This window comes from Notothenia rossii, assembly GCF_949606895.1.
Source record: "Notothenia rossii genome assembly, chromosome: 4".
Taxonomy (NCBI): domain Eukaryota; kingdom Metazoa; phylum Chordata; class Actinopteri; order Perciformes; family Nototheniidae; genus Notothenia; species Notothenia rossii.
In genome coordinates, this window is record NC_136902.1 from 78,723,381 (window position 1) to 78,738,104 (window position 14,724).

General features: G+C 40.7%; 1 protein-coding gene across 2 annotated transcripts in view; it reads left to right on the top strand.

Moving 5' to 3' along the window:
• The window catches only part of arhgef12a (Rho guanine nucleotide exchange factor (GEF) 12a), a 40,683-nt gene that overhangs the window by 19,052 nt on the left and 6,907 nt on the right, over window positions 1-14,724 (top strand). Inside the window, exons 4-29 of one of the 2 annotated variants that reach the window (XM_079678410.1) lie at window positions 274-339; window positions 3,493-3,591; window positions 4,637-4,686; window positions 4,876-4,933; window positions 5,023-5,195; window positions 5,446-5,523; window positions 5,914-6,033; window positions 6,485-6,580; window positions 7,076-7,210; window positions 7,451-7,552; window positions 7,740-7,850; window positions 7,956-8,054; window positions 9,943-9,985; window positions 10,273-10,378; window positions 10,502-10,639; window positions 10,766-10,798; window positions 11,415-11,529; window positions 11,618-11,723; window positions 11,814-12,017; window positions 12,096-12,234; window positions 12,330-12,362; window positions 12,462-12,613; window positions 12,828-12,974; window positions 13,177-13,262; window positions 13,984-14,109; window positions 14,206-14,320. In XM_079678410.1, the coding sequence (XP_079534536.1) occupies window positions 274-339; window positions 3,493-3,591; window positions 4,637-4,686; window positions 4,876-4,933; window positions 5,023-5,195; window positions 5,446-5,523; window positions 5,914-6,033; window positions 6,485-6,580; window positions 7,076-7,210; window positions 7,451-7,552; window positions 7,740-7,850; window positions 7,956-8,054; window positions 9,943-9,985; window positions 10,273-10,378; window positions 10,502-10,639; window positions 10,766-10,798; window positions 11,415-11,529; window positions 11,618-11,723; window positions 11,814-12,017; window positions 12,096-12,234; window positions 12,330-12,362; window positions 12,462-12,613; window positions 12,828-12,974; window positions 13,177-13,262; window positions 13,984-14,109; window positions 14,206-14,320 (2,730 nt within the window). The remainder of the gene's footprint in view (window positions 1-273; window positions 340-3,492; window positions 3,592-4,636; window positions 4,687-4,875; window positions 4,934-5,022; window positions 5,196-5,445; window positions 5,524-5,913; window positions 6,034-6,484; window positions 6,581-7,075; window positions 7,211-7,450; window positions 7,553-7,739; window positions 7,851-7,955; window positions 8,055-9,942; window positions 9,986-10,272; window positions 10,379-10,501; window positions 10,640-10,765; window positions 10,799-11,414; window positions 11,530-11,617; window positions 11,724-11,813; window positions 12,018-12,095; window positions 12,235-12,329; window positions 12,363-12,461; window positions 12,614-12,827; window positions 12,975-13,176; window positions 13,263-13,983; window positions 14,110-14,205; window positions 14,321-14,724) is intronic. The other variant, XM_079678411.1, reaches the window with a different exon arrangement.

A 14,724-nucleotide genomic window follows, 5' to 3' on the forward strand; every position in this document is an offset into this window, starting at 1 on the left:
GGAGGTATTTAAAAAAATTGTACTTTCAACAAAAAAAAACAAGCTAGTTTATTTCTAGTGTCTGCACTCCTGCCTGTCTAGATCATTATGTTTTTTTAAACTACCTTTTTGTTTGTTTAATTTTTCTTCTCCCATGATTGTTTCTCCCTCATAATTTTCTCTTTCCTGTTTTGTGTTTCCTTTCCTTGTGTTGGTTCTCGTTCTGTGTGTGTATGTGTTTGTTTGCTGCTGTGCTGTCTGCGCTGTGGTCTGCGTGGTGGGGGCTGTGAGCAGAAGCTCTGGTGGTGCAGAAGAGTGGCAGCAGCAGTGTGCTAGCAGAGGGGAAGCCTGAGTCCTGTGGTAAGATGCTCCTGTTGGATTGGCTGCTGTGACAGCTGCATCTAAACATGCTTCAGATCCTGCTGTGAAATTGCCACTAGATGTTTTGTTTAAATCACAGTGAAATATAAGTAGTTGCTTTTATTTCATATATGTCTATTCATTATAATACTTAAGTGCATGCTCAAAGGTCTGTCTTGCATGGTCCTCTAAGTTGGTCACAAAATTAGTGATGAGAGATCATCTTAACGGATAGATACATATATTGATATAAAGATGAGTCACCTGCTTGATGCAACAGTTCAACTTGTGCTGAAGGAAACGGGGCAATACACCGTTTATCATGGAGTAATCTACCAGACTGTTTCTGGAAACTGACATGAGAGGTTGTCAGCATGTTTGCACTTCTCTGGCAGCTCGCACCTTATGGAATGTCGTTTAACTGCCGTAACTAACAATTCTTTACATTATCATCAGTCCATCTGCCACTTGTTTGGTCTACTATAATCAGAACATGGTTTCGTAAGTCCTGTTACATTTTGTGGCAATGTGGCATCTTAAATGTAGTGTCTTTGTTTATTCACACTTCATCAACTCTAATTAAATAGTTCACTATCATTCAAGATAAAGAAAAAACAGTTGATCATACATATTAAGAAGCTGTAAGAAGGGAATATTTAGCATCATGCCTTTAAAAAAAAATCTAGATTTCTTTTGATAATGTTTTGTATGGGAAAGCATCATTCTCCAGATTACATTGGCTAAAGCCAGTGTGAGGCATTCATAGTGTTTAGTCCTCCTTGTTTTTTGTTTTTTTTCTACTATCAAAACCACTTTAATTCCACTGTACATTCATGAATTTAATGAATTATTTGTATATATTTTGCCAAAATACATCTTAAATACAATTTTTACCTCAATCAAATGATTTTTAGTACCTATTTCCACCGTGAGAAAAAGGTCACTTTCACTTCACCTTTGCAGTGGGGTCAGTACTACTGAAAAGCAAAGATTTTGAATTACTAGGATACATAGTTTACTATAAACCATAATCCCATACTTGAGCCATGTCCTAATATTGATGTTAAATGTCAGTTAAGTGATCATGCAAATGGGATTAGAAGTTAAGATCACACAGAAAATAATACTTTCAAGCTTACAGGGACTTGCTTTCTAGAGTAAATCAAAGCGGCCCCTGAAAATGTTTCTTTAGAATCCACCTCAACAGGATCATTACGGAGCCTCGTCACACTAGAAGCTCGGGTGTTAGCTTACGTGACAACCTTTTCACAACAACTGTCGTACGATAGAGACAGATATTGATCATTTATTTCATTTGAATTGATTCCCAACAGAACTACTTTAATCAGGTGCCTGGTCTCACAAAGCAAATCTGAAGGGAGCTTTCGGGAAGGACCTGTTTCCTCTGATGTCTCATTTCTGTCTAGTACACAGTTTATCAAGATAACGCTTTAGTTTCATACTCAACAAAGGATAATAGTTCTCTGTTTGAACCAGTTATCTCTTTTGGGTTCGGCCTTGCATAAAAGCCTTTATCAAAGAACAACACTTGAACCTCTGAAATGTCTTTAAGCAGACTTTTAACTTTGAGGAAATAACTCTGACCTTTGTATGCGATATTCCTACAACTTAGAAAATCTTAAGCCTCTCAAACACAAAAAGAAGGAAGCTATAACTTTTAAAGGTCTCTAGAGTACATTTCCTATTCAGCTAGCGGTGCGATTACAGATCAGTCAAACTGCTGAATAATGCATTACCTTTGATGGATTAACATGATCAGAGATCTGTCAGCACTGCTCCTGGTTTATAAACACCACCCAAAGACCTCTGCCTCTATTCTAACAGTATTTCAAAGATCAACATCTAGAGGCACATTCACATAAGCTCTTTAACCCATATGTCTTCATCTGTTTCCCTGACACCCCTGCCCTCTCCCCCTTTCCCTTCCCCCTGCTCCCTCAGCTCTACCTAACCCTCTCTCCACACCCCTCCCCCCAGCCCGGGGCCTTTGCCTCCCCTAACCTCCATGTATTAGCTCCTGTTCCTTCCACTCTCCAACCCCCACCCCAGCACTTCCTTATCGATCGACTCACCTCTCTGCTTGATTCTGCTCAAGAAACCAGTTCAAGGGTCACCTCACTCATTGTGGGTTACTTGTAAATCCTGCATTGCATCGAGGTTTAAAGATGACTTGCTCTTATTGCAAAGTGTTCTTACTACTTGTTCATGAGATCATGAGACAACGTATTGTTCAGGATTTGCCTTCTATGGATTGTGTGGTCTTTTGTCTGTACTGTTTTCTAAGTCTAGTCGGTGTCAGCCAGACATTAGATAAGCTCTAATCTGTTTGCGCTACACCTCGTAAAAAAAAAAACCTGAAAAGTAACGTTCCTCCTTCTGGCCTGTGAGACTACAACCAAAACATATCTTCACACAGAAGGCCCATCATCATTATTATTTTTGGTGACATGTTCCAAAATGAGGCAGTAAAGAATGAGAAACTCTTTTTAAATGTGTCCAAAATACCTAAAGGCTCCCTGAGAAATGTTGCTGTTTAAATCAACACGTTTTATTTGATGCACATGCTCAAATCGTGGGACGATGTTGTCATGCTATCCTGACAAGAATCCTAAACACAAGATGGGTCATGTGCTGATATGTTACAGGACATTTTTCACATGTTCCACCCTTAAAACAATACTCGCATGACCATATGCACGTACATTGAATGCATCATGGGGCGCTGTAAATGTTCCTCATGTCCTTACTGGCTGCAAAAAGATCCCTTCCTAAATCAAACTCAGTACAAGTGATGGGGGAAACGTATTGAAGGTCAGTAGGACAGAAGGAACAAGAAATAGAGATCAATAATTATATTGAAGTACACACAGGCATGTGAGTATTGTTTTAGAATAGACTTTAGAAAGTTTGAATATATCCTTTGAGAGATCTAGCACTTAAACCACCTCAGAATATACAGAATATGGAATTATTTTACAATAAATGTTTCAGTTTATTTAAAACAACTGTTGGGAATGTAAGCTAAATTTTAATTTTATTTAATATACTGGTGCCAGTGAGTGAAATACATTTCCTTCAGTGACTTCCTGATCCTTTTTAAAACACTGTTATGTCTTTCTGTCTCACTTGCAGGTCTGGTCCAGCGATGTGTAATCATCCAGAAAGATGAAAATGGCTTTGGGCTCACTGTCAGCGGTGACAACCCAGTGTTTGTGCAGCTTGTCAAAGAAGGTAAAGTCCCGAACATAAAAGGACGAAGAAAAAGATGTTGTTACAATGACTACTTCTGGTCTAAGCGATCGCAATAGAGATGTGGACTCCACCTTCATGCACTGACATCAAACTGTCATGGCAGTTAGCTCTGAACTCACAGCTGTGAGGGGTAATTGGGACTCGGCAACCATCCCCACTCTGGCACTTACTTAGAGAAGTGAAGCCATTCCCTGTGTATTTCCTCCTCAGTAGTTTCACAGTAGCTGAAGCTTTATCATGTTGTCTTCTAAAGAGAAGACGTTGACAGGATACTTATGTGGGCCCCAGCAGTCTTTAACTGTCTGCAAAGGATGATGAGGGCTTTTATCAGGTCACAAAAAACATTACACCCAATGTAGTGGGAGAGAGAGAAGAGAAAGGAACTGATCGAGGACCTTTGTTGCACACTCATCCATGCTTGGCAGTGTTAGACTATCCCTGTACGGCTCCCCGTTTGTGCTTTTGTCACTGACTCAACACAAAGAGCAGTCTACTTAGTTTCATCTGAATCATTTCTACCAACAAAGTCAACCAAATATCTGTAGCACTTGCTGCAGCATCTCCAGTTAGTACTTCTACTTTTAGTCCAAGTGATCAAACTAGATAATTTCCCTTATTTTAGTGGCACAAGTTAAAACAATTGATGACACTCTGGGCCCAAAATGCACATTATAAGTAGTGTATTAGTAGGACTCAGCTGAGTGCTGCTGACTACAGAGTCAGACGTTGATCTCATAATAACCTGTCTCGTGCGTAGATCCCTTTGTTTTGGGTGGAGCTGTGAAACAGGTCCTTCTTATAATATAACCACTGTTATGGTCTCTCAAAATAGCACTCAAATAGTCACTTTGCGACATCTGCCCTGTCAGTGCTGTATGATGTATTCACTGTGCAGAAATATCAACAGTTGCATCATGAAGCATTATTATCCTGTGTGTCTTGTGTGTTATCCCCCCTATCCATTTCATTCTTTTAATGGTTCTACCCATCTTCTCCTTAACACTCTTTCTCCTGTGCTTGCCAGATGGGGCTGCTATGCGGGCCGGTGTTCAGACAGGAGACAGGATCATCAAGGTATTGTGTTCTCTGCCTCAATGTCTTTAAACTGCTAAAGGTACTGTTATTGTACAAGGCCAATGCAGAGGCTCTAGACTGCCACCCGCTGGTCTCTCAGTGTATACACTCTGGATGTCAAAGTGAAATCATAAGGTTTTGGAATTCGTTTTTTTGAATTCTCCTGATGGTACCATTGCTGTCTTCCAGGTTAACGGGACCCTTGTTACACATTCTAATCACATAGAGGTGGTTAAGCTAATCAAATGTAAGTATCTTTGTCTGTGTTTCAGCAAAAGCCACATTTAAATAAACCTCAAGTAAAATTGACACTTTGCTTTGATTTCTTCATCCTAGCCGGCTCCTATGTGGCCCTCACAGTATTGGGGCGTCCTCCGGGGCTCGCCCAGATCCCCTTGTCTGAAGCAGAGTCTGAAATGTTGGGCGTTAGTATTTCCTCTCCAAACTCCCCAGCAACAGAACGCCCCTACAGTCCTCTGGACCGCCTCTCCTCCACCCAGTCACCATGGGTAACCATCAGTTACTTCTTTCACCCTATTTCTATCTCTTGCCTTCCTTCTTCATCCTCCTCCATCTTGGGGATTTTCACCTGGGTTATATTTCTCTTTCTTCCGGTGAATCTCTATAACCCATTCTTTCTTTCAATTTTTTTAAAATGAAATCGGATTACCTTTATCAAAACATTTCTTAGATACTTATTCTAATGCTCAGTTCTTCCAAATGCTTTTTAACTTTCCTTTTTTTGTTTTTTCCCCAAAGGATGAAAATAGCAGCGTCTGCAACCAGAAGGTTGACATGCTGCAAAGGATGCTCTCCAAAGAGCAGCAGGAGCTGCAGGTTAGCATAACAATCACTGCCACTTACTGGCTTTCTTTATTATGACACTGTTTTTCTTGGTAGGTGTTTGAAACAGCAAGGTGATTTTCATCCTTTCATATCCAACACCTATTGAGGAATGCTGTCTGGTATTATCTGTGTTGAAAATGAAAGACTCTGCTCTCATCCATCTTTAAATAGAACATTGCTTTGGGTAGGAGACAAGCAGTGTGTGTGATAAGACCGCTGTATTCATGCGGTGGACTGAGAAATGAGGCAGTGTTTTCCAAAACATCCCACGTTTATGACCAGAGACCATATATGGCATATGTTTACCAACCTGATTGTTTACAAATAATGAGATTCTTCTGGTCCTGATGGCTTGTTGATTTCCATCATCTTGTTGTAAAGGCCATGAAAGAGGAGTACAGCAGGAACCCCTCCCCCAAACTACTGAAAGACATCCAGGAAGTTAAGAAGCACATTCCTCATCTGCATGGGCAGATCCTCAAGGCCAGTGGGGCATCACAGGTAAAGCCAATACCCCCCCGCTCTAACTACCTTCCTCCATGTACCTGCATACAGAAAAGAGTAGTTGGGGACAGTGATTAACCAGCAACATCCAGGCAGTATAATTTAGGGTAGTCCGTTTAGTGTTGGCTCCAGACAATCAATAATCCTAATCTTTTTAGAGGATTAGACTTTCTCTGTGGGAAGCCACTATTGTGTGTCTGTGTGACAGCTTATTTTATTTACAGTAAACCTTGTGTTATGCATGTCAACATATGAGTCTACTCCCACCATTTTATTTATGCTTTATGAGATTACCACAAATTACTCATACATTTAAAACATTCAGTACTTATTACGAATGTAGCCTGATAGTCTTTAACATGTTTTACACTGGACATTTTAAATCATGTTTCGTGTAATAAGGTTGTTCATAATAAATAACACATTCTGTGTTTACACAAATCCGTAGGAGGCTGTTCCAGGTGGTGATGCAGACGATGAGAGGGAGCACACTCCCGCCTCTAAGGGAGACTACAGCACAGAGCTGTCCTGGAGAAACTCTCCTGTAAGTCGTCAGCACCAGGGCTGTACCATTTGGAAAAATAACTAACTGCAATCATTATGACTGCTATTGAAATTGCGATATTATTCACAATATTTAAGGGGTTTAATCACGTCCGTGTCCTGATTCTCAATATCATTGAAAACGAACTATTGATTTTTTTAGAGGATCTGCACCAAAAGCCTGTAGAACATTGTAGACCGGGACTTATCTGCAGCACCACAGTACTGCATTTTCCAATTTTGTTAACATTTAGATAAATAGTGCAGCCCTAGTCACCACTACTATCCAACATCATTTAAATGTATCACTGAACTTATCATGAAACGTTTGTTCAGAGACTAGGTAGCTTTAGGGCAATACATTCATGTCCTCATGCTAATTTAGATTAATCAATCTTGACTATCCCTGCTTAGCTTCGGTTTTGATTTTTAGGAGAATCATTTTGATAATTTTACATTAATTCAGAATCTAATGCTGTGTTACATCCCTCCTCAGATATCTCGCATTTTCGGGCCTGGATCTCCAGAGAGTCTCTTCCAAAGAGGGTCATCCTGCCACAGCCCCAAGAGCACCACCAGGAACAGCTTCAACTCCTGCCACTTCCCGGAGGCCGAGGACACCACTGACTTGGTAAATATACTAATTGACCAAGTGCAAATTCGGCTTAAGAAATTCACCTTTTCACTCTCTACTGGTGTAAATGTGTTATTTGCATTTTTTTCAGCGTGCGTTATAGGGCTATTATTTTATGTTGATTAATAATTTATCTCAGAGCTGCTAAACCCCACGTTTAGTTGGGTTATCAATGTTTAAACGGAAATGTTTTCTTTTGAAAACACTAGTTCTACATGTGCTCCGACTTTTCCCCAGGACTCTCTGTCTCCTACCACAGTCAGCAGTCCCACTTCCGCTCGCCTTGTCTCGCAAATCATTGGAGCTGAGGACGACTATTTTGATTCAGACCAGGAGCAGGTACTCTACCACAGAGCAATCTAAATATCTGTCAATCATAATACTGCAATGGCTGGCATATTCATGTATTTCAAATGAATATAAACTTTTCTTTGCAAATAACCATTTTTTCAAACTTGTGTCCGATGTGAAGTCGGCAAAGATAACCGGAGTGCAAGCTGTTTGATTTAAATTGATTTTGTTTCAGACGAATGGCCAGTGTAACAGCTTCAACAACATCGAGCAGCTCAAGTCTCGTCCTGCCCACCTCGCAGCGTTCCTTCACCACGTCTTCTCTCAGTTCGACCCTGCTCCTGTGGTAAGACCCTCTCCTGTCACAATATTTTCTGTGTTACCCTCCTGTTCTCATGCATCCTGACAGACACTACAGCTCTCTTATTTATTTGTTATCTTATATCCTCAGCTGTGCTACCTCTATGCTGACTTCTACAAGCAGACCAACTCCAAAGAAACCAGACGGGTGTTCATGGACTTCCACAACTTCTTCATTGCCAGCGGAGCAGTGAGTACACTCCTGGACTCGATTTTCGGGACTCATGACTTGACTCGGACTCGCGCACTGATTGACGCGACTCGGACTTTGACTCTTGAATTCTCGCGCACGGTGACTCGTGACTCGACTCGGACTCGCGCACTGATTGACGCGACTCGGATTTGGACTTGTGAATTCTCGAGCACGATGACTTGGACTCGAACTCGTGAATGTTTCCCCCACAATGACTCGGACTCGACTTGTGGTTGACGCTCCGATTTGGACTCGGACTCGAGCAAGTTTTGTCTGGAGTCTGATATCCTCTATCCTGGTGTGCACCTGCGAGGCGAGTTCACGTACTGGGCCCCGCTATTCCAGTATAGAGATGTCCAGAGACACACCCCGCATCGTGCTGCGTGCTTTCACACATTCTGCTTCCACATTGGGAAAGAGCAGCGCAAAATGCTCGTTATGTGGAAAAAAGATTGAAGAGAAGGCCCCGTAACACATTACTCTAAGGATCGAGTTCAGACATATAGGCTGTCTTGAACACTATCATCAGAGTAACGTGATCCAATCAATAAATAAAGATTCTGCCGATAACACGAAAGTACATGGCTACTTAACATGCAGAACTTCATCATTTTGCATGCTAAGTAGCCATATGCTTTCTGGGGCTTAATCTTTATTGATAGAATTTAAACATTCACTATAATAATTGTCACGTCCCGGCTGAATGATGGTCAGACTATCCAACTGATGGTATCTGTTTATTGCACACCCTTGCTTTTATGCAATCATTACCAACGTAAGAGCTTGTGCCCTTATCAGCCAGGTGCTAAAAACCCAATGTAACTATTTAGTATATGTTAATTTATTCGTAATTTATCCGTCATTATACACGCGTGTTTACACTGCTCCGTTGTCCATTGACTTCCAGTAAGAGTTCCATCAAAATAAGAGTCCCGATATTATAACTATCAAAATAAAAGTGCAAGACGAAAAATGTACCATAACAATATATTAGCATACAAATATAATAACTTCTCTATAGACTCGTTTTAAATATGGTTAGACATATTAAAAGTAATTTACAATAATAGAGATAATAATAATATTAATAATAATATTATTAATAAGCTTTATATTTGTGAAAAAATGTGAACAGTATTATTTTAACAGTTGATTACCCTGAACTTTAAGTATAATTCAACTGAAAAACCAATAAAAAAACAAGTTATAATAATAATTAAAAAATAATCGTTTTATTTCTATTACGTTGTTTTCGTAATCGTTGCAAGCCATAATGGTAATTGCGATTAAAATACGATTAATTGAGCAGCCCTACCTCACAGCAGTTCAATAGACACATTAGTATAACATGACAGGATAAAAGCAATGTAGAGGAGCTATAGCTACATTTCAACAAATATATCCACTAAGATTAATACATGAAGACTGTGACTCAAACTTGACTTGGACTCTTCTTGGGTGACTCGGACTTGGACTCTAACACAGGTAATGATGACTCGGACTCGACTCTGACTCTTTTTGGGTGACTCGGACTCAGACTCTAACACAGGTAATGATGACTCGGACTCGAAAATTGGGGACTCGAGAGTGACTTGGACTCGTGAATTGGTGACTCGACTAACACTGGTACACTCTTTGTTCTGCACAGGGAAATATATCTCTATCCATAATCTATAAATGTTTTGGCAAGAACACATGAAATGCATTTCACCACAAACCAAAAACCAAATGTACATAAAAAAAAAAAACATTCAAAAAGGGTGTTTTCATTTTTAATAATTACATTTATAGGTGATCTTGAGTGTTTTGATATATTGTCTCTACTGACATTGACATTAAATCCAGTTTGTTCTTGAAGTATATTATTATTTATTTATTTTTACAGAATCTGAAAGTCGCTGTTCCTGAATCCATCTCTACGGATCTCGGTTAGTATTTCATGCTGTGCTTCATTTGGTTGTCTGCTCACTGTCATTTTCAATAGGCAATGTACCTAGTTTACCTTTTGTACATCTGAGGCCATCCTCATTACACAGTCCTGTGAGCCATGCACACTCCCAACTAAGGTGTTAAGAAATCAAATGCTCTGATGGTTTGGAAACTATTGCTTAACCTTAACGGCGCATATTAAGTGTGCACTTGAAATAATCCCTTTTAGACTTGGCAGTACAGTATAGTTTAGTGTGTGTGTGTGTGTGTGTGTGTGTGTTTGCAGACCGGCGGCGGACAGAACTGATCCCTGAGGAAATAAACAGACAACACGTTCAAACGCTGCAGGACTCTCTGCTCCCTGAAATACAGAAGAACCTTGAGGATTTCAGGTAAAGTTTTTATTGTCTATGCTGGGTAGGTTCTCCAATAGAGAATGTGGTTCACTTATTTAGCAAATGTTAAAAAGGGGATTATGCACCTAACCCCAGTATTTCACGTGTTGGCACATGCAGGCAGAAGCGCAGTATGGGCCTCACCGTGGCTGAAGTGGAGCTGTCCCGACTTGACCAAGAGGGAGTCAGAGACCGGGTCACTCTGGAGCGAGAGCGTTCATACGCAGAGAACATCATCACCAAGATAGAGGATATCCTGTAAGTAGCATGACACACAGTTTCATAACACACATATAGACTTGTGCTGTGATAAGTGTTTACACATATTTCATGTTTTTAACCATTTTCAGCCATTAAAACTGTTCTTTTGTGTATTGTTTATAGGTTAACTACTCACACAACAGAGGAGGAGAGATGGTAAGCACACCTATATTGTGGAGCATTTTGTTTATTGATATGGAGATAATAACTCAAAGCATATGATGGGGATCACTCAGGACTTCAGGGGCTTTCATGGCCTTTCAAACTATCTGTGTTGTTATTGCATTTACAGTATGTAATGTGTCTTAAATAACTTATTTATTAGTTCATTAGACTTCTTTGAATGTATTATTTAAAACATCTTGTGTTAAATGAATAATATATGTCAATGGAAGTCATTTTTCAAGTAAAGCCTTTGATGTTCCCGCCAAGAACACACAACATATTGGTATCATCCAGGCCACATTCTACATTCCCTACAGTTTACAAATTAAACACTGAGGCAGTCTCTTAAAAAAACATGTAATTTATGCAGTGTGTTTGTATTAAATAATTGAAAAGTGTAACTGATTGAACATTCTTGTTTGAAACACCATATGGTCACTGAAAAACCCAGATGGTTTGTGTAGAAAACCGACGAGAAGGACTGGCATGACATATGGTGCAAGTCACAATATGGACACTTTGAATTTCTGCATCCTGTTATTTTGTCGGTTGGTATTGAAATTGTAGCAACTAAACTCAAGTGTTGTCCCTTTTGTTTTCCATTTAGCACTACAATGCAGTATGTCATCTATACATACATGAAGCTCCTTGGTGTGAGGGTCAAGGAACCTCGCAGTCTGGAGTCCAAACGGGTCAGGATCAACTTTCTTCCCAAGATCAAGGTAATATAACGTCACAATACGCCTCTGCCTTTCTCTATCCAGCTCTTTGTCATCTACCTGAAACTTCCCTTGTTTTAATAAAACACAGAAAAGCATCAAGACAGAAAAGGAGGGAGAAGAGAAGGTGAAGAAACCCAGATTTCCCAGTATCCTTGGACCTCAGCGTCGGCCCAGCCGTGTTGAAACAACATCAGGTGAGTTAGGACTTTTAAGGAATTGAATAGAAACGATGATACGATTTTAAAAATCTTTATCAAATGTGATTCCGCCTTTCTCTTTTTCAGTGGGAAAAGCGTTGGAATGTCGCCCCCGGCCGCAGAAACAGTTATCTCAGCCTTCATTTGGGGCAGCTGATCACACGGAAGCTGGCCGTCTGCGAGGCAGCCAATCGAGTGAAGGTTCTGAACTCACATACTCAATGTCTGTCAACACCTCGTCCCCAAACAGCGCCACCTACAGCTCAGACACGAGCAGAGACGCTGATATGGGTGAGCTGCTGAACAGTTGAACCGAATAAAATAAACAGTCAGGAAGTGATGGTTTCTAACTTGTTACTTGTTTCTCAGGCGGGACTCCGACCTCAGGCCCCTCCAGGCTGAGTGACGGCCTTCAGACGGACCCTCTTGATGGGCTGGCGCACCCTGCCTCGCACTTTGACCTTTACAGCCATGACCCGCTGCAAGAGGATGACAGAGAAAGCGACAGGTGCATTTACAGGCTCATATACACTAACACCTCTGCTTCCTTACATTGAATATATTTATGTTTAACATTGATTTTACCGTTAATATTTGTTGTAGGGCCCATGAGGGAACACCAAAGGCCATAAGGAGGTGAGGACACCTGTCTATTTGAAAATGAATATCTAATAAAATAAGGAGTGGTGGTATTTTAGAAGCCAGATGAAAAGCTGACTTTCCGTCTTGCCCTAGGCTTGAGGGACTGCTTGCAGCTGACGTTCAGAGCGAGGACGACCAGGGAACGGACTCGGAGCACGACCCTCCCAACTGGCAGCAGCTGGTGGGGCGAGAGGTCCTAGCAGGTCTCAGGCCTCAAGAAATCAAGAGACAGGAAGTCATCAATGGTGAGGACATGGCTTAGCTCTTCACATTGTTTGACAATTCATTAAAGCCAAATATATTCTCAAAGGATACACAATGAGTAAAAGGGAGGAGACAGAGATATCCAGCGGGGGGCAGCTGTTGGGATCAGACCCAAGTTGCTTTCAAATAGTTCATCATGTGGAGCCGTGCAAATGCTCTGCCATCTTGGATTAACATCTCGCCTTGTGTCTACAGAGCTGTTCTATACAGAGCGTGCGCATGTGAGGATGCTGAGAGTTTTGGACCATGTTTTCTACCAGAAGCTCTCCAAAGAGGCCATCCTGCCTCCTGCAGACATCAAGAACATCTTCACTAACCTGGACGAGATTCTACAGCTGCATGGTACACACACACCCTGACATCTATCAAAGAATATAGGCCTTTAATATGAACATAAATATGAATTTTAAAACAAACAGGCAGCATTTCACACAGTACTCACGATTTCATGTTGTATTCTTCATCTTTGTTATCTTAAATACACACATGCAGCCTCACAAACACGCAGTGACTGTCAATTTGGTGCTTTCCTTTTGAATTTCAGCTTCAATACTGGAGCAAATGGCAGCTGTTCGGAAGAGAAATGAGTCTTCGGTAATTGATCAGATAGGAGACGACTTGCTCTCCTGGGTGAGTACAATTCTCTGGCTGAAATTGTATTTCCCCTTTCAAACATTCTCTTATATTGAATACATTTTCAAGATGACTTATGTGGTGTGAAAAAATACATTTTGCACAAAGAAATTGAACTGTTGCCCAAAATTGCTTCATAGCAAGAAAGAACACATGAGTGGTGATAGATTGCTTTCTTCAGCCTAAATTGTGGTCGCTTAAAAAAAAATGTCATGTGTATCTGAAAATATTTATGTACAGTTTATATATACTAGAGAAGGAGCTAGCATAAAATACTATAAATCTTATACCAAAAGACAAGACCTTAGACATGCTGCAAAAAAACACTGCAGAGTAATTACAGCGGAAGCAAGCGAGTGAAATTGAAGTCTGTTTCTCAGTAAATGGTAATGTCAGAGCATGCCCCAGATTTGGCTGACATCTCTATATCATGTGTGATGCATTTAGATGTGAGTTCCTGCATATCAGCTGGCAGCCTTGTCTAAAATCTCTCTATGGTGGATAAGTAGGTTAAACGGTCCCCCGAGGGTCCGAGCAATGATCTAGTCTACATTCAAACTTAAGCTGTCTCTGCTACGAGGTCGTAAGCCTGGCCCCTTTCTGGGAGTTTCTTCTCATTGTACTGGTTAAATACTAGACATTTCCATGACAACTAACCCTTACCCACATCGACTGATCACTTCTCTGTCCTGTGCCGTCTTGTGTTGGGTTGTCACAGTTCGGCGGGGGAGAGGAGGAGAAGATCAAGAAGGCGGTGGGGACGTTCTGCAGCAACCAGCCTTTTGCTCTGGAAATCATCAAAACCAAGCAGAAGAAGGACTCGCGCTTTACTTCCTTCGTCCAGGTACCGACTCCATGTATACTTGTTAAACGGTATATCTTGTTAAGTGACAGCTGAACTTCACATAAACTCTTTTTTATTTGTATTGTTGCTTTGCAGGAGGCAGAGAGTAACAGACAGTGTCGCCGACTGCAGCTTAAAGACATCATTCCTGTGGAGATGCAGCGGCTCACCAAGTACCCCCTGCTGCTAGAAAACATCGCCAAGTACACAGGTGCTGAAATGTTGCCTTACTAATCAGAGTTCCTTCACAACAGCTTGCAGTGACGATTATTATGCACTATCGAATCCACATTCAAACTGTGTCGGACTGTCTTTGATGTAACAGGGATTCAAAACACAACTCTTGAATAAACCAAAAATATGGCATAGGGAAATTTAACATTTTAAGTAATGGTAGGATTGGTTTCTTTTCACGATTATTATTTTTAAGTTTACCGATTCTTTTCTTGATTTATTGTTTGGTGTAGAATAACATTTCTCATTATAAGTTCCCAGGGTCCAATGTTTAAATGACTCCCTGAAGAGTGGAAAAACAAGTAAATATTCACAAGTCGAAAGCAGTGGATGGATGCCTAAACAATTACGTAATTGTTATTTAATTTTCTGACGTTGGAC